General features: G+C 38.1%; 1 protein-coding gene and 1 long non-coding RNA gene across 2 annotated transcripts in view; one reads left to right on the forward strand and one right to left on the reverse strand.

Annotated features, from left to right (window-relative positions):
- The first annotated feature begins 5,713 nt into the window (after window positions 1-5,713).
- The window catches only part of LGSN (lengsin, lens protein with glutamine synthetase domain), a 61,297-nt gene continuing 46,632 nt past the window's right edge, over window positions 5,714-20,378 (forward strand). Inside the window, exon 1 of the mRNA XM_053973578.1 lies at window positions 5,714-5,827. Within this exon, the coding sequence (XP_053829553.1) occupies window positions 5,714-5,827 (114 nt within the window). The remainder of the gene's footprint in view (window positions 5,828-20,378) is intronic.
- Window positions 19,135-20,071, reverse strand: LOC128805103 (uncharacterized). The gene is made up of 2 exons (XR_008436283.1): window positions 19,807-20,071; window positions 19,135-19,722 (listed from the first exon to the last, which is right to left on the reverse strand). It is a non-coding gene; the product is annotated as an uncharacterized LOC128805103 (long non-coding RNA).

Below are 20,378 nucleotides of genomic sequence, written 5' to 3' on the forward strand. Positions count from 1 at the left end.
ACAGCAAGAAGAATAATCAGAACTTGAGAACTGGCTGAATGGCAGGTCACTGAGGGTTGTAATCTATGGCACAGGGTCTAGTTGGGTGCAATTCTGTGCCATGTGCTCTAGGACGACCCTTCTAGAGCAGGGAGGCTGGACCAGATGTGGTCCCTTCTGACCTGACCCATTCTGTGATTTTGGCATCATTCTAAAATCAACTATTGTTTAAGATGGGTAAATAAGATTTAAAAAGCAACATTTTGCAAACTACAAGACTTATTAAAATTTGTCTACATACTGAATTATATGAGATTTTGGACTGTACAATAAACACCACGCACAAAGAAACACAGGAATGTAAGTTAAGGTACAGCACAGGTACAGCAAACACTGGCTAATAAAACCCCAGTTGATTTCTATGTGTACTCTCACAACTGTATAGTCATAGTGAGCTTACAAGCAAGAATAGCATGAAAGAAAAAGGTTTAATCACATTCTTTTGAAAATGGGAGTATTTCATTCAGCACTGAAACTGTCGCCAGCCAAATGCAGATGAATTTACTCTGTCATTAAATATGAATGTTGCTATGTGACTAAACAAAAGACTTCAGATATCATTGTTGTCAGGACTTTCAAGAACAGAAGTTTACTCTCACTATAAAAAGTAAAATGCAACTGATCTGTTTCAATGGAAATACCGTAACTTTTTTCCATGGTATGTTCTCTCTGAAAAATGGAAAATTTATGTAAGCTAAACAGCAAATAATTGCTCCAGATACACTGAATTTCACCTTACATAATCTGTACATTGTTAATCTTTCAGGAAGTATTAACCCAGGCTACATTAACCCTCTTGTGCTAAGCATAAATAACACCAAAGAACTAGAGCAGTTATGAATATGTCCATTTTTAAATGTGTGAAAAAATTCTACTGCACAAAATAAAACATGAATTCAAGAAATACATAATTTAAGCATAAATTAAGAATGTTTAATGCTGTTACTTGAACAAAGTAATAAAAAATACCAATTGTTCACATTAAAAATGTTGTCTACACTGTAAAATAGAGGGACATTAATTAAAAAAACATTGCTAAATTGTGATTTAGAGACATATGCAAAGAAAGATGACATCAAGAATATGACATATGCAAGACAGTGATATTGGGCTAGATATTAAGATTCTTCAACTTAATTTTTTCATATTTAGATGCATATAGACATGCCCATGGTCCCATTATCATAAATGGAAATCTAATCAACACAGTTGAAGTCAAAAGAGCAATTTAGTTCACCTCAGAGCAGACATTAAGGCTATGACCTTACTAGAAAATAAAACAGTTCCACAGCTTAGATACCTGTAATAGTTAAATTCAGGTGCTTGATGTCATGGTATGGTTACATCCTTTTTCTCCTCAGCTATGTGGGAAATTTATGGAGAAAACTACTTGTGAGAACTTAGAGAAAATTATTTAAACCCCCCCCCCCAATTTCAGTCAACCTTAGATTTTCACTCACTCATACCCACATAAAAGCACAAATATGTTTTTCTAAGCGGTCTGGCAAGGATCATCTGTGGTTTACAGCAATGGGAAAGGCTATGGTAGTTGATGCCTCACTACCTCTCTGGCTTTCTTACTTGTGATATCAAATGGATTTTTGGACTGCTGCTCAATACCATTTTGAAATCAAACATTATTTCAGGGTGATATTTCTGTTTCAGAATTTCATTTCTCTTTTCATAATTCTTAGACAATGGGTTACTTGTTGTTATGTTTCCTCCTTTGAGGTATCTTTAGGCTTACAGTTTGCCTTGCTTTTAGAATAACAGGAATGATATATACACAACAAGATGTTATCTTTATTGCCATTCTTTTGTTATCAGACCACAGACCTTCTGATCTTGGCAAAACCACATTCCTCAGTTGTTCTCAGTTGGTTGCTGTCAGTTTTGTCCTTTGCCATCAACACAAGACATTCTTTTAGCTCTTCTTTATTGTTTCTTATGGAACCATAGAATAGTTTGAGTTTGAGGGCTCTTTCAAGGCCATCTAGTCCAACCCCCCCGAAGAGACATTTTCAACTAGGTCAGGTTGCTCAGAGCCTTGTCCAATCTGCCCTTGAACACTCCCAGGGATGGGGAAGTATTCAAGAGCAGACTGGATGGGGCTCTGAACACTCTTTCCCACCTCTCTGGGCAGCACAGTTGTTAGTCAACACAGTTTGTTAGTCAGGGAAAAACTCTCAAGTTGGTGTATTAAAATAGATATAAAAGCAAAAGCACCTTCTCAGATTATACTTTTCAGGAAGTGGTAATAAAAATTAATCTTGTGTTCTATTAACACAAGGCAATCTGTGTTCTCTATCAAGTGGAATTTGAATATGAATTTATAAAACAGGTTTGAGAACATAGGGTTTACTTGTTTTTAGACATAGATATGAAGTTTAATGATAGGAGCAGTTATACTTTATTGTGCAGTGCGAGATTATCTGGTAGAGCAGATTAGGACCCATTCAATATGTGCTTGCAAGGTCAGGTCATGAATGCTCACTGCTTGCATTGGAAAAAACATGTATTATGATTTTGTGCTAGTTTATCTTGTGTATTTCATGTGATCATTCTTGTCTTGTGTCTAACTCTGTCCCAGTCAAAACCAACACACTAATCTTCTATTCACTTTCCACAGATCTGTGATACCCAGCACTTCTCTTATAAGCTTTTTGCTTCAGAGCTCAGCTGCTGCCCCAAGAGGCAGCTGCCCTGGAAGCTGAGTCTGCCAGATGTAGTGACTGCTTCTGTCTGACTTCCCACCTGGGCTGGAGTGAGAGCATAAACACTGCACTGGAAGGACTTTTGCAAGTAAGTACTGATGTGTGCCCAGCCTCTGAATCACTTCTGAGCTCAGTGGGACACTTAGAGCACAGAAATTTTGCAGTCCAGACCTACTGGCTGGCTGGGGCATGCTAACTTCATCACCACCTGTGTTGATCCCATCCTCATTCCACTCGATTTCTGAGTTTTTAAAGAGAAAAATGGGTATTAGTTATGCTGTAATGACTGTGAGTTGATGCAGAAGTTTTAAATGAGGACAGGGACATTCCCATGTATCACATGCTAAGGAAGAAAGACTGACTGGTAGAAATTTTTTACCTGAGTCTCTGTTAGGTATTGGAAAATTAGTTTAATTTCCTGCCATGCTGTTCTGTGAGCTCAGGAGTGTCTTTCTCCTTGGTATCCTGGAGTACCTAAGGCCATGGTGAACCCTAGCCCAGCAAGGGAGGCAAGTGGCCTGGTAAGAATATGAAAACACCCATTTGCTTAATCCAAGAGAAGACTGGATTCATTTGTCTAATAGTGTTTCAAAACATGATACTGCAAGGACAGGCAAGCACCCAGGCAAGAAATAGTATCATCTGGAATATGATGTCACTGGAAAAGCAAAGTTTTGCAAAGTGTATTACAATGATTGGTAATAGGTTTGTTTCAGCTAGATGTCCTTCTGCAAGGAGAGGGTTATTATTCCCTGGAGAGTAACTGATTCTTCTTGGGGAGAAAAATTTGCAGAGATGATAGGCTAGGTCAAGTGGAAGAGAGTGTTGATTTGTTTGAACAAGCTTGGTGCCTGCACATGAAGGAAAGACTGTGTTCAATCTGTGACATCAGTCTGTAATGTGTAATTGAGTGTCTGTAATGTGACAGGGACATGGATATATGCAATATATCCATGGTGGTCTTTGTACAGACAGGCCACAGTTCCAGAGACAAAATGGGACTTGGGGTAGGATTCTGGGCAGGACTTCATAGTGATAACTTCATAATTATATCTCTTGAGGCAGAATGGATTTTAAATCCAACACATAAGATATCCCGGTTTGCAGAATACCCAAAGCCCAGTTGTGTGCCCATAAAATGGAAAAAAGTTAGAAGCTAAAGCAGATACACTCTGATACCCTTGCATACTCACGGAGGAGAAACAACTACAACAAACTACTACCAACCTGGGCTAGCTGTAGAACTCCTTATGGACACTGAAGTTAATTTTCCTTGGTTTCAGCTGTAGCAAATACCCTTACACATAAGAGGATGGTTGTGTGCTCTTCAGAAAAGCCATTAAAAATCCAGAAACAAGATCACCATCCACAGAAAGGATCAAGGCATTTTCACATAATCTGGAAGATTTGATTGGATTTGCTGCAAAGCTTTAAAATGCCCTTTCTTTCCTGACTTCATGAGGTGTCCATGGTGGTCCTTCAAAGAAAGTGTGAGGCAAACAGCTAAATTCAGTAACAGCTTCAAACATTCATTTAATCTTCCTCTGCACTCAGGGTGTCAGACTTAAGAGCACTGAGTTACTAGCCTGAATACAGCTTTAATATCTCACAGGGGATGCAGATAAAAGGCATCAGAAGAAGTGTGTAATTCTATTAGACTGGCCCTGTATCTCAGAGCTTATGCTGTTCAGCTCTCAGGCAAAGAGAGCTGTGGTTTGCCTGATCCAGGAGTCCCTAGGCAAAGAGCTTGTTTAGATGAAGTGGTATCAGCATCTGAAAGACACCAATGTGCAGTTGTATCTTGCTATATTTACTATCTACTCGGGATGTAAGGTTACATTTATCAGAATGTATTTATTAGCAGTTTATCAAAATGTTTGGTGTTTAAAACTCCTACATCTAACCTGAAAATTGGTTAGATCCAGGGAATAATCCTGAATAGTATCAATAATTTTTGGAAAATTACTCTTCTGTTACATTACTGAGGGCTTACAGACGCTCATCCTAAGATCTTGCATACACTTTTGCCAGTGAAGTGTTTAATGTCTAATAACATTTCCAACAGGTTGTGACTGCAAAAAAACTCAGTGTTAAAAACCTAGCAGGAAAAAAATGGGAGGCAGGATGGTTGCTTTATTCCTTTGCTTAGGGACTGGGAAAAATGGTTTCAAAGACTTTGAATAAGCAATTATTACATGGCAAAAACAATAAAGTGTAGACAAAGTACAAGCAGAAACATCTTCATGGTACTTCCAAGATTAAATGGTTTATTTGTGTGCCTCTCAAGGCATAGAAGACACAGTGGGATAGAAATACAAAACTGATTAACAAGCTTATTTCAGACCAATTAAGAAGGTTCAAGACAGAAGTATCATGGAGAGTGATGTGTTCATATACCTAGAGAGAATAAGAAATAGGATTGAAATATGTTATTTCCTATTTTATAGATGCATCAGCCTACCAAAAATTTGCATTACAAAATTAGCTTCTTTTGCAGATGCACTTCAGTTTTAAGTAACAAGTAAAAGCAAAACCAGAAACACAAATGAATTAAGAAAATATGTTCAAAACATTTACTGGTATGGTGGTCTTGCAACTTTGTGCAAAGTAAGCAGTTATCTCCTGAGAGGACAGAAATGGATAGCTGGAGTGAAAACCTCTTGCAATATTTCAGCTAAATCAATCCATTTCTTTGAGTGCAGAAGGGTTAAGTGGCATTTAAGTCAATCTAAACCTCAAAAATCTCTCAATGTGCAAACACTACAAATGAAAACATTCTTTTCTCTCATTTATTTGTTTGCTTTTTTTGTAAGAAAGCTGTAATTTCAAAAGATTTAATTTGTAATCTGTCTGATTGTATAGCAGGCTATTGAATTTAAGTACCATTAGCTTAGAATTTGCCCTGCTGAACTGGTGAATAGTCATTTATAGACAATTAGCTGCTTGCTGCTCTCTTTCAAATGCTGATCACCATGAAATCTAACCCCCATGCCATGTCTGTGCAAGCAGTTCCTGCCATCCTCCCACTGCTGCCTATGCTTCTAGACCTCAGATTTCATAGCCCCATTTTAGCAGTAAGTAAAAATTTGACATTGATGCCAAACATACAGTGATCTGGTGCCTGAATGACAACGATGCTCTGCAGTAAGCACAAACTGGCAGAAAAAATCTCAGTCACATCTCAGACTATCTGGAATTTAACAGGTATCAAGGGATTGTCTCTTCCCAATATATTTAGTAACAAAAACTTGCTAAATTATTATTAAATAGGCTTGTTTGTTCTATTCTCATGGAACTTTTTAGGTATGGATTTGTCAGTGTTGAAACCATCTGAACTTGTTCTATCTTCTGTCTCTGTACCTGGTTTATCATCTGTGATATCTGAACAGCTAGTGATGGTTTTTGCAGACCAAAATATACTTCAGAATCCACATGTCCTGCAATCTGCTTGTCTTCCAAACAAGAGTATTTAACAACATTGATGAAAAACAATTATATTCCACAAAATAATTATTACCATTCTTAAATTTCTCGCAATAGTCATGGAGGAAGCACACTCAAATGAAAACGATGCAGAACAATCAAAATGAGTTACACAGCTTGGAAAAAACAAATTGTTTATTATTAGCAAGAAGTCTCAGTAGTACTGTCTTTTCTGAACTAGTTATGTGGCCTCACCTTGAGTACTGTGTGCAGTTTTGGTTGCTGCAATATAAGAAAGTTAAACTATTAGAGAGCAGCCAAAGGTGGTGAGCACTGACAGGACCGAAGGGAATGGCCTGAAGTTGTGTCAGGAAAGATTTAAGTCAGATACTAGAAAAAGGTTTTTCACGCAGAAGGTGGTTGGACACTGGAACAGGCTCCCCAGGGAGCACCAGCCTGATAGAGTTTGAAAAATATTTGGACCATGCTCTTGGGCACATGGTGTGAGTCTTGGGGATGGTGTTCTGCAGGGCCAGGAGTTGGACTCAATGGTCCTTGTGGGTCTCTTCTATCTTATATTCTGTGATTCTGTGGTTCTATGATTGGTTTTCAATAGTTTCTAAATCCTTCACTATGTTTAGGAGGCATCCTATAAACTAAGCATTAGTAATAAAGATGTGAAAGAATCTCTGCTTTTTCCTTTTCCTGCCTACCCTATCACCTTCCCTTGGCTATTCAACAGCACATTGCCTTCTTATTTGTTAGGAAAACACATACTAAAAGAATAGGCAAAACTCCAGTCATCCTCATCACTGAAAGTAATGAAATCTACTAACATGGGCTATGTTCATACTACCTCCCATTTCCTATCATGTCACTTGCTATGCTCTAGATTGGAGCTCTTCCATGGAAAGAAGAAATGGTCTGAAATTTTCATTCCCTACACTACTTAAAATTAGACAAGGGCCACAGTCCTGAAAACTGCTTAGGTCCAGGGAATAATCCTGAATAGAATCAATTTTTTTTTGGAAAATTACTCTTCTGTTACATTACTGAGGGTTTACATAAGCTCATCCTAAGATCTTGCATACAAGATTGCCAACCTTATGCACAAGGTTGACAGTGCAGGCCTTGTGATGTACCCCAATCCATGTCTCCTGCTAATGAAGAGGGCTGAAGTATACAAAACTTATGGGCTTTTCACTCAGATTTTTATTTATGAGTATGGGTTTTGGATGGAATCATCTCATTTCTGGGAATCAGGCTGACCCTATCATACAAATCAGCCATCAAATGACAAAAGCTTCTACTCAGTTCCAGAGCTGAGACAACATCAAACTGAGTAATTTCACCACTAGCTTGTAACCACTATCTAATCTCTATCTAGCCATGAATAGAAAGATTAACCATGACTTCAAAAAAAATATTCTCATTTTAGAACATGAATGAAGTTCATACTTCCAACAAAAAAAGAGTTGAATTCTTGTGTTGAAGTATAAGAACAACTTTGTTAGATCTATCTAGCTTACTGATCTGTCTCTGACAGTGGCTACTAGTAGATATTTTGAGAAAGACAAGGGCATAATTAATTTTTTACATGGTTATAAGTTTCACTTGTCTAAAGCTTTGGGACTTTCAGAATGGAGATCTTGCATTAATTCATCCATTAATTTTATTTAATTTCTTTTTAAGCCTATGTATTTCTGGCATCCACAATATCCTGTAGCAATGAATATTGCAGTTTTATTATGTGTCACATGGAAAGATACTTTCTTTTGTTCTGAACCAGTTGCCTGGTAACTTCATTGTGTTCCACCTTGTCTTTATATTATGGGAAACAATAAATAGTTGTTCATTATTCATCCTCTCTATGCCTTTAACAGTTTCGGTATGCTTCTCTCTAATTTCATAATTTTTTTTTTTCATAATTATCTCCAATTTCTCAATTTTTTACCATAAATCTTAGTTTATTTAATTACAAATCTTCAATTATACTTATTTTCTGATTTTACTGTGTCTCTTTGGGATATGATCACAGAACCTTGTTTCTATTTGATTCTTTACAGGTTTCATATCAGTTCTGGATATTCTCTTTTCAGCTTTGATCATTTCTTAACACTGAAAATATGTTTTCAGAGAACTTTACATAATATCTACTTCCAGGATCACCTTCCTCATGGTCATTTGAAGTCTAGTATTTATAAGTTTAAGTTTGTAACCTTATGGTTTGTTCCCCTTCACAATGATAGGTATGGATTTGCTTTCATGAATGATGAATTTTACTTGGCCCTCTATCATGCATATACAGGAGCATATAAAACCACTCTGAAACTTGTCCTTGTCTTTTCCAGTGCTGATTCTTGTAATTAATTTTGTTCCATTTGGAGATTTTTTTCCTCACTTTTTATTTCTTAACCAGATCATTTAAAATATGTTTAATATCATAGGTCTAAACACAGGTACCTGAGGGACTCTTCTGGCACCTTCCTTCTCTATGAAAAATCTGCCATTTCTTTGTAGTATTAGTTGATTGTTTTTTGACCAGTTACCATGAGAAGAATTTCCTTCTTCCTCTCTTGACACTGAACTTTTTTAAAAGAGCCTTTGTGACAGGATCTTTTGAAAAGCTTCTTGAAAAATCTAAATTCATTGAGGAGATTAAATACTGATTCGTTGAGATAATTATTGTTCATGATGATAGAAATAATGTACAGTTCTAGATTGGGGGTAGAATTCAGCTATGCTTACACTTCTGAAAAGTCCTTACTTGACACCAGCCAGACTTTAATCTATCATGGAGAAAAGCTCAAGGAAGTAGCAGAAAGGTGGCTTTTGAGTATCTCTAAGCAATGTATTCTGCTGATTGCCTGTATGTGGTTCAGTAGGCTAAGCAACCTTGTAGGTGGGAGGATGAAAGATGGGAAATGTATTTTTTAAAATCATGATTTAGATAGGAAGTGTCTAGAGATTTACACTAACTACCAATTTAGAGGACTTGGATACCACTGTAGTCAGAGATAAATGTCAGTATGTGCATCACTGCAACTAATATGTCTTGATTATTAACAGAACGTTCCCAGGATTGATCAGCTTCATAGAAAGCTACCCATAAAAAAGGGCTCTTCAAACTTGTGGGAAGCTAGGCTGATTGATATTCTGATTAATTGATATTCTGATTAATCTCTTCCCATTTTCTTGGGCACCAGAACTAGTGTCTGTATTTTGTAGTCTTGGCTGCACAAGATACTGTGTTTACCCAAGACAGAGACTTTTTTCTCCTGTAGGCCTCTCTTGATCTCTTTTATTGCTCTTTACCTTCTGGGGTAGACATACCAGTGCACATTGAGAAAAGTAGTCCATCTGGGATCATGGGATAACAGACAAGCAGGGATGACACAAAATGTGAATGTATATTTCCTGCACATTAACTGCAGGAAATAGGTACCAAGTGTGTCTTGGCTTCACTGTGCAAAAACAGCATGCTTGATTCACACCAGGAAAAAATTTTGAAGACCTGTAAGTATTCACATATATTGTTCTCTCAGAAAAGCATCCAGAATTCCAGAAGTTTTTACAGTGGAATATTTTCTAACCCAATTACATGCACAAGCATCTCAGCAGTCAGTCTGCAATAGTTTGAATCTAAAACTGAGTAACTTTTGCCCTTGTACTTGTTACTGATATTTTTGGAGTATACAAGCTGACTGTAAGGATACCTGGTTTCTTAAATATCATCTGACATCCATGTCTGTGCTGGCCTGGACTCTGTAGAGCCATGCATTTGACTTCCTTATATTTATTTCTGGGACCAGTAAATCCCAAGATTTAAACTACACTTTATCCTCCTCCTGCCAAAAGTAACTATAATGGAGCCTAAGGTATTAAAGAATGCAAAATTTGCCTGGAATTTTCCTCTTTCTGTGAGAAACAGTGCTGTAAGCTCCCTGCCCTTCAGTCAGGTACAGATGCTATGGATAGATCAGACCCACGTAGACTTGTGGGAATAGGGCCAACACATATAGGAGCACAAGAACAGAAAGCAAGTAAAGGTCCCAACAAAAATAGTCATAATTTTTCGATTTCAGATTTCAGGAAATTATCATTATTAATTATTTCTTTATAATAATTTTTATCTTTGCAGTTATTGTAGGGCTGATGCTACACTATGTCTAAAAGATGTGCAAATCCCAGGAAAAGATAATTTCTATCTGCTCTGCTGCAGTCTGCTTTCAGCCCACTGTGGACAGTGGTATGAGCAACAAATTATTCTGCGCGTTCCTTTTCTGGAAATAAAGCATTTGGAGAATGAATGCAGACCATTTCACTGAGCAGTGAAGACTGAAGACAATAGACATCTTGACCCCATAGAGTAAAAACTAGGTTGTGCACTGGGAGAAGACTGACCTGAATTTTTAAGTGCTTCTGTGATGAATGTTGATATTAGAGCATCATAGATAATATATGTAAAACACATCTGGAAAAGTATCAGTGCTTAGAACTCTGGTTGCTCTCTTGTTTGCCCAAAAGAGTGTTTACGCCTACTTTGTCATATTCCCTTATACATTTGTGTTTTGTGGCCAAATCACTATGTTCTTCTGTGTACAATGACAACTAGAGCAAGAATGATGGCAAGTACCCTTTTTATCCAGTTGGCCTGTTGTTTGGTGCTCAAGGTACAATCCAAAATTACTTGGGCTTAAATTTCCTCAAGGAGTGGAGGGTGCTAAAGTTGCACCTCCACCTTGCTAAAAGAAATATGGCATCAAATTGATGTTCATGCATAAAATGTAAAGGATAGATTTGTGTCCTCAGTTTTCATTTGTTTTGAATATAAGCCTCACTACCTAGTTTTTAAAAATGTGGCTTAAAAAACAAGCCATCCATGGGTAAATCTTAGCTTTTGATCTCTGGGGATAGATGAACTTAACTACTGGTTTAAGAAATGAATCAAATCTCCAAAAAAGAGACCAGACTGCCTTAAAAAAAAAAAAAAAAAAAAAAAAAAGGTCCCTTTTGGCTGACTTTAGAAAATTTCCTTTTAGCATATATTGGGTTTGGGGGTGATTACATTTTCTCTACTTCTACCTTTTTCTATAGGCTATTTACAAATAAAGGGTATCTAGCAGGCCAGATATTTCCTGTGGTGATCAGATACTTAAGCAGGACACTTATGTTTATCTTCTGTAAATGTTAAAGGTTTGTGGCTAATATATTTCCTCCCCCAAATTTGCAGATCTGTAGAATTTGAGAGTCTCTCAGAGATATCTGTGTTCCCAGTTCATCTCAGAAGAGCAGAGTATCTCCTGTAAAACACATTCCTCAGCTGCTTCTCTTCAGAAGGAGCAGACCTGTATACATTTTCCATTATTGCAAGGCACTACCTTAGCCAGTCAGCAGTGGGGACATTGAGTCATGCCAGGTCAGATCCTAGGGCAATCAAGAAAATATTTTTATTTTAAATGCAGTGCCAGGAATTCTTATTACTAGAAAAATTCTGATGGAAAAGAAATAAAACAATAATTTTATGCTGGGCTGAAACAGTGTTCCAGAAATATCACTGAAAATAAACATCCAAAGGAGGTTTCTGACAACTACCTTCAGTTGAGGTATGATTCTCAACTGAAGAATTAAACCAAAATGATGCAAGTTCATTTTGCTGCCTTTAGTTAACATACAATTTGACTTCCTTTGTCTTTTCTTTTCCATTTTTCCCCACAACTTACTGTATTTAATATACTGTATTTATTATGGTGCCTTGTGCTATGTTTAAAGAACTTCTGTTGAGGTTAAAAATGGCTTTCTATTTTATACTTGCACTGCGCCAGCAGCATAGACCTTAACTGAAATATCTATAAGGGATATGGCAAGATAAGAAATTATGTCCAGTGTTGATATATCTAGTACTAAGATATAGAATAGTCATTTAGAAGGTTTTCAAGGTAGATCAAATGTAATATCAGATAAAACTTTCCACTGTCAAACTTGTAAGATGTTTTTGATAACACTGGTACTGGTATAGCCCTGGGACTGATTTTTTTTTTACTTGTAGGAAAACTGCAATGAAAAAGACTTGTAATAAGTGTTGCTGCTGCTTCATGGTGAGATACATCAGGGTCCTGAGAGCACGAATTGACTCTAATAGCTCTGATGAGCTTTCTCTGCGACTCTCACCTTTCCTCCAGGGATACCTGCCCTTTATTTCTCCTGAGCCTGAGCTGTGGAGCAGGTGTTCCTGTCTCCTGGATGGACCTTAGACCTCTGCTGTAGGTGGCTGGTGTCCTGGATGGACCCTGATGCTCCTGGCTGAGCACCCTGGGTGGCCCCTGGGCCTGGTACATCTCATGCTGTGGCTGTGGCTGTTGAGGGTCCCTGCTCCCAAGAGGCTGTGCCCTACTGTGTTGACTGTGTCTCAATGCATCTGACCACAAGTTTCAGGTCTGTTTGTAGCTGGAATTGTTAATTTCAAGGGAAAATTTTTGCCAGAATTTTGGAAAAAAAAAACAAACAAACAAACAAACAACAAAAAAAAAAAAACCCAGAGATTATAGTCTTTTCATAGTTAAAAAGAAAAAAAACAAGAGTGGGCATGTTTTATTCACAGAATGCTTAAATGCCACTTTTTATAGACTAATCCTTTGCTTTGCATAATCTAATACTGTCATGTTGAAACATTAGATTTAAAAAAAAAAAAAGATATTTCCACCTGAAAGGAAAAAAAGTAATAAAAAAGTGTAATAAAATGAGAAAATGAGTCAAGCAGTGTTCTGCAGAGCTCAGTGTATGCTGTCCAGGCATGTGGGTATGACAGAAGCATTTATAAGCAGTTCATTATTCAGGTCTGGATGATGAGGAAAGCTGCTCTAAAGTAATTTCTTTGCCCACCAGAAACAGTGGTGTTTCTTCAGCACTGTTTTGCTTTTCTCTAATCTGTGTCAGTAACTGGCTGCTTTGTTCTGCCATAAACCCTGGAGTGCACTGTGCCTAATGGGGTCATGTGTGCAGGTGATCTAGAAAGTGATACCCCAACTTTGCATCACCATTTAATTCCTGGAAGGAAAGTTCCTTGTACCATATACTGTCACAGCCCATGAATATGACCACAGGTGGTCCAATTCACTTTAATAAACCAAGAAAAAAATTTAGAAAACTTTCAGGTATGGGAGATGATTGTTTAGCAAAAAAAAAAAAAAAAAAAAAAAAAAAAAAAAAGAAAAAAAAAGAGTCTGAAAGCTCAGACTCTTTGGATGAGCAACTTAAATTACATGAAAAGCATAAATCAGGCTGTGGGAAAATGTCTCTTCTGAACCTGTCTCAGTTGAAGCCATTAATGGCCCCAAAGGTGCTATTTAGTTCTCTATGATTAGGCTTGCCAAAACAATTGTGCATTCAATTTCTAATTTACTTTGAGACAATCCAGTCCATGAGAGAGGTAATACCAGCCCAAAGACCTTTGCCTGAAGTCAGCTAGGGATTGCTCACAGGTTTCACCAACAGCCTCCTACAGACTGACTGACAGACAGACAGATGACCAGCCTGGGACTGACAATGTTTTCAACCATCAAACAAAAGATCACTACTAAATTTGTAATGCAACCTTTTCACTGTCATGTACTTTGTGACCTAAACTACAATATGTACTTTTGAGATGTGGTGTAATATAGTGGAATACAAATGTACTTTCCTGTGATCCCTAGCAAATTAGGTGGCGATGAGTATTCAGAGTCTCACTAAGAGCAGTTCTGAATTTGCAGCTTAACAGATGTGTCAAGCAGAAAATAAGTTACATCAAAGTAGAATATTAAACAACAGTTATCTTGCAATTTGATTTAAGTATATTTTAACTGCCAATTGCTCATCCTCCAGATTTCTCAGTATCACATTTCTGGTGAAATGTATGAACCTGACTCCTAATTTAAGATGGCTAGATGGGGAATGATTATTTTTACCTCCTTTTTCCTTAGGTGTATATAAATACTTGATATGTATAAACACATATCAGATGCTTTTACATACAAAATTAGAATATTTGCTTGTCTTTATTGTGTTCCATTTGTATTTATAAAGAATGAAACATCAGGACAGATATCAAATCTTCCATACGTTACAGCAATGAAAATTTAATCTGATTTATCACCTGCAGAAGGATTTGGTTAGACTGGGTCAATGTACCAAGATGAACAGTATGAGGTACAATAAGACCAAGTACTGGGTCCTGCAGTTTTGTCAAAACAACCCCAGGCATCACTATAGGCTGGGGACAAAGCAGCTGGAAAGCTGTGCAGCAGAAAAGCCCTGGAGTGCTGGTCAACAGCAGCTGAACATGATCCAGTGTGTGCCCAGGTGTCCAAAAAGGCCAATGGCATCTTGGCCTGTATCAGTAATAGAGTGGCCAACAGGACTGTCCCTCTGTTCTTGGCACCAGCACTGATGAGGTCATACATCAAGTGCTGTGTCCAGTTTTGGGCCTGTCCCTGGAAGAAAGACATTGAGGGGTTGGAGCAAGTCCAGAGAAAAGCAAAAGAGCACAAGTCCTGTGAGAAGTAGCCGAGGCAGCTGGGGTTGTTTAGCCTGGAGGAGAGGAGGCTCATGGGAGACCTTTCTCTACAACTGCCTGAAAGGAGGTTGTAGCCAGGTAGGGGTCAGCCTCTTCTCCCAGGCAGCCAGCAATAGGACAAGAGAAAATGAACCCAAGCTCTGCCAGGGAAATTCAGCTTGGCCATCCGGAAGAATTTCTTCATTGAGAGTTCTCTTAGCTTACAATGTAAGATGTACCCAAAGGTAAGTATTCTATCACCATCTTCGTAAGCTGTTAAAACTAGGTGGGGCATTGTTCCTTATCTCCTTCTTGACTCATCCCTTATAACTCTGGGGGATATCTTCTATTAATGGGATTAATGGGCCAGCTAAAACCAGGTGACTCTTCCATGTCCCATTCTCCCCGCAGTGGGAAAATCTGTTAATGGGCCATTGAGTCTCACTGCATTTCTGATAAAATTACATCATCCCATCGTGAAATGTTCTGCCCAGGGGGAGGAGCCAAACATTCCTACCTGGATATGATCAGAGATTTAGAACACCACAGCAGCCTTATCCACTGAATTCCCAGAGTACAAGAGCTTCATAACCACCACTGGACCTTTAGAGGAATATCAAACCCTTCTACAGGATCACTGCTTCAACAGAACCACATCTGTCACTCTAGGAATACTGCAGCCACCATTTAATCAGACTGCTGCTAACACTCTGACCAACAGGGTGTCAGGTCGTATTCTGACTCTGTCAGTGTTTCTGTATTATTGCATTTATTTTAATTTTCCTATTAAATTGTATTTCTGACTTGGGATCTCCCACTCGTTTGCTTTCAAATTAGTACAAGGGTGACCACAAATGTTGGAACAGGCTGCCCAGGGAGGTGGACACCATCCCATGGGGTGTTCAAGAAATACCTGGGCAAGGCACTTAGTGCTGTGGTTGAGTTGAAAAGGTGGTGTTTGCTCAGAGGTTGGACTTGATAACCTTGGTGGTCTCTTCCAACTTTAATGATTCTATAGTTTAAGATTCTATGATTTCTTAAAAATTCTTCCTTTAAGTCAGATGGAACTCCTACAAGATGCTCCTACAAGATACAAGTCACTTTCCTGCCAAGGTCAGCAACCTACACAAATAAAGCCTCAAAAAACAAGCTACAAAATTCTAATCAATCAACAGAGGAGACTAATTTTTTCTAGGTTTTTTTCCTTGTAGTCTAATTGAGAATTAACTGATGTTTTATACTATTTTACAGTGGACAGAAAAGACCACTTTTGATTTTTTTGCCATATCATACTGTTGCTAAATCTCTTGCATGGGAGGTTGTTACATCACCACTACAGTGGATCCATCACTGAGGGGTCAAGATCTGGCAATTTTACATTATGCTTGTTATGTGAGCCAGAGTTGCTTTTTACCTCTGAAGAAAAGTTAGAGTTTTTCCCAAGATCTAAGAACTATTTTCAGTAGGATGGATACTAGGCACAGCTTGGTCATTTACACTACATTTGTTTAGAGGCTGAAACTTTGCCATGGAGGGACTCATTGCAGGCGGTTACATCGCCTTGGCGTTTCCCAGCCCTGAGCTGCATTTGAGGAAATACTTGCCGTTGTTCAGCAGCTAGGGAATTAGAGCACTTGCCCAAGAAATTCAAGACCTTGGCCATCACCTTTTTTCTGGGAGATGGTGAACCCACATCTTCCTTGTCTCAGAGTTTGGGGAAGCACCAGGCTGGCAGATAATCAACAGTGCAGATGAAGTTGGATCACTATGCCAAAAAGACTGCAAAAAAATCATGGACCCAGGAAGACAAAACCTCATGTAAAATGAGGAAATGTGTATTCCCAAAACTGTTTGTGCTTTTACCCCATGTCCCTTAAATGGGTATTGCAGAACTCAGATCAGGAATTGGGAAAGCACTGCTGCAGACATGTGGGCCGTTGTGTTTGCCCTCCCAGGCTACTGCACACTGTAAGGCACCAAATGTGGACAAACATGATATACACAAGGCCTGAGGGTCCTGTTTCTGTCCAGCAGCTGTAATATTGTTTGCAGGTGTGGGAGTTTAAATATCATGAGAAGTCACTTCTGGTCCAGGCATATTCAGCCCCAAAATCCAGATTATAGGTGGGTGGGATCGATTTTGGCCACCCTGACTCTAGTGTGCTTGAATTTGTCCATGAACTGTTGTATTTCACAAACAATGTCCCATAGTGCTGGGCTTCACTGAACCTCATAGGGAAAATGTTATGAAAACAGATGTTAATAATGCACTTTATTACAGATACTGGCCTACTACATTGAAGGACATTAAGTAGTGAAATAAATTGATAAGAAAAGCAGCCTATTCCAGGCATTTTCTTGGGGAGAAGTCTAATTTGTTCTCAGCCACAAACTCAGTAGGGGTGAAATAGGATCCATTTAACACAGTTTAAAATGTAAAAGCACTCAATCACATTGTATGAACTGTATGTTCCAACACTGTGTTCAAAAATATATATTGCAGAGATGTAGAAGAAACACACAAACAAGCTTTTCCCTTGTGGGAATATTCAGCACCTTTTTGTATAAAAAAACAGTTCTATCACCTCAGAAAACTCTTCTAAATTTAGTCACAATTGTACTGATGTTGTGTTTGTCCTCATTAGCAAGCTGAGAGATGATCCTCCTTAGCATTCAGAACCAACTCCAACTCTTCTGTGAATAGGTAATAATGAAGAGAAGATGTGAGGAAGAAGCTTTCCATCCTTTAAGAGGTAGTTTAGATATAAAGAGATTAATAGCTCTCACTGGGGAATGTGAACCAAGAATCAGTCTTCAAAACCTTCCCAGGTGATAATAGCACAAAGAAGTCAAAGCCAGATTATAACAAAAATAAAACAATCTTGGAATCCAGAATTATATATATGTATATATTTTTTTAGGTTTGGGTTTTTTGTTTGTCAAAAATAAATGAGCTTTGTACAACTGCATGTGCTGAGGTAATTCTGCATATATGGTGACTTTTTTAATCCTCCCTAATAACTGGAAAGTTCTGCCTGATTTCTACTACTCTGACAAAGTGGTAAACATTTCAAAAATAATTAAGCCCTAAGATTTATGCAAATAAATTAACAGTTAGAGAAGAGGAAGTCTGTTAATTAAAGTCTGCAATAGGAATGTATACTCTATTAGAATGTGCATTAAAAGGGAGCCTGAAGCCTGGAATGAAAAACTTCATTTGGGCAGCACAATTTGTGAAAAGCAGTGTTTCCTGTGCCTTCTCTGGCCAAAGTCAAACAAGTTCAAGGCGCAGATTTATAAGGAAAACAGGCTTTATCAGCTTCAATGTTCAGGAATATAATTTTTTTACTTAGTAAATAGTTTATTCCTGATGTGACTCTGCTTTTGACTGGGTTGGGGAGAAGAAATTCCATAACACTATGAGAAAGGCTGAGGCATTTCTGAGCCAGTCTAAAGCAGAAAGTCTGGGCAGTCATGTGAAAATAAATTTGTGATGCGATTTGTAGTCCAGCAACTATATCAAATAGGTTTTGATAATATACATCTGTTATAATGTGTCTTGTTCCAGTTTTTCTTTGGGTTTTTTTAGATGGCTGTTACCTTAATATAAAATATATTAATCCTAATTGTCTATAGTCTAAAACTTTTAGCACTCCATGATGCATCATTTACAATGAAAGGCCGCATTGCTAAGGCTTCAACCTCTTAACAACTCTGATTGAGGAAAAGCCTTTTCCTGATTGCTAAATCAGAATCTCTGCTAACTGTGCAAGTATGTGTGAGAGTGCAAGGACACTGCATAGATGTGTATATAAAATTAGGCTTCATGAAGCAAAATCTATTAAACTATGGAGCTACTTACAAATGCTTTTGTCCAAGGTCATCAACGTCACTGAAGCTGAACCACAAGATTGATCAAAGTGTAGTTTATGACTGTGTCAGTATTGCAAATGTACAAATGAATAAAAAAAAATTCTCCTTTCTCTGTTTTTCTACGATGCACAGTAAATCAAATTTTCTAAATGTTTCCAGCAGGCAAATGGTATCTTCAGTAGCTACCATTTAAGCTTGAGAATTTTTGCAGTGGGATTTCCTAAAAGGCTTCATAGAAAAAAAGATTCATTGTTTAAAGCCAAATTCAACTTTTGGTTAAGACTGATCAAAATAGTTTATACAGATTTTCATAAGCTTTTTGCTCACAGTGTGTATTATTTGGCTTAATGATCACAGCTGAAAAGCATGATTTTAATAAAGAAGTTGAATAAGCAGATTAAAGTAAGTCACAGGGCCTGTCTCATTCCAATAGTAAACAAAGTAAACTACTTTAATAAGGCAAGATAGGTAATATATATAGCATGTGTGTTAACCTTGTTTGGTTTGCTTATTCCTTTACATCCATATTAAAAATAGCCAGCATATCACAGATAAGAAAGATTACTTTTTATTAAGCAGCTGATTTCCTTGATATTTTTTTTTACAATTTCTTCTGATGAAGTAAGATGAGCTGTTGCTGTAAACTCTAATTCTAATCAACATCCCCTAAACACCCAGGAATCAATAATTTATTTACAAGACCCTATCAGGAATGACTGAGCTGCTCACTTTAAGTACACCACTTTTGCAAGGATAAATCCATGCTCCTGTAAATGCCTATGCTAACTACAGATGGATTTTACTGACTCAAGTATTCATTATTAGGGAAAAGAAGTGGTAGGAAAGAGACTGGTAATACCAGTATCGCAGGTGATGTGTGCAATGAGGCACATAAGCACAGAGTTGAATGGGTTCCCAGGCTGGGAGCTGGGAGGGAATTTTGCTCAGGGTGCAGTGGCCACAGACTGCAAAGGATTTTGGAGGTTTTCTGGCTTTACTAAAATCGTGCGCATGTATTTACACAATCACATTCCTGCAAGAGCTGAAAGGAAGGTGCTTGGTGACCTTGGCTGCTCTTTGTCCTGCTGCTGTGGCCTCCAGGATGCTGGTCTTTCTGAGCTGCCTTTGCTAATTGGAAACCTCCAACATGTGAAAGGTGGGAGAGCATTAGTTGTGGGCACATGATTACTGGCAACTTTGAAATTAATCAGCCAGCAATCATACCTTCCAACCAAACACCAATGCCAGACTGCTGGGGAAGGGACATTCTCATTGGGCAATTTCTATGTAAAGGAACTCTGTTACTTTTCTTGTAGCATTTTAAGCTTCAGGGTATTTCTCTAATGAAGGATTTTAAAGCATGTAACCCTTGGGCAGAGATCTGGTTCCATCACTAATGCTGCAGCTCACAAAAGTGAGTGACCATGCCCCATCACTGGAACTGTTCAGAGCCAGGGTGGATGGAGCTTTGAGTAACCTGGTCCAGAGGAAGTTGTTCAGGCCCATGGCAGGGGACATGGAACTACATGACCCTTAGGGTCTCTTCTTACCCAAACTATTCTGTGATTCCATGATTCTATGACCTAGAGTTCTCAGAGTCTTTAGGTGGAGCAAATACCAGGTCCCAGTAAAGTTCTATTAAATTGAACCTCGTCATTACAACAACATTTATGCAGAGACAGTGTTGCATTGTAACACATTAATTATTATTTATTTTTTAAAGTGTTTTTCCAGATGAATGACTAATCTCAGAAGCCCATGGGCCGCTGGGGATGCAGGTATCCATGGTTACCTTC

The sequence above is a fragment of the Vidua macroura genome, chromosome 3 (assembly GCF_024509145.1).
Source record: "Vidua macroura isolate BioBank_ID:100142 chromosome 3, ASM2450914v1, whole genome shotgun sequence".
Taxonomy (NCBI): domain Eukaryota; kingdom Metazoa; phylum Chordata; class Aves; order Passeriformes; family Viduidae; genus Vidua; species Vidua macroura.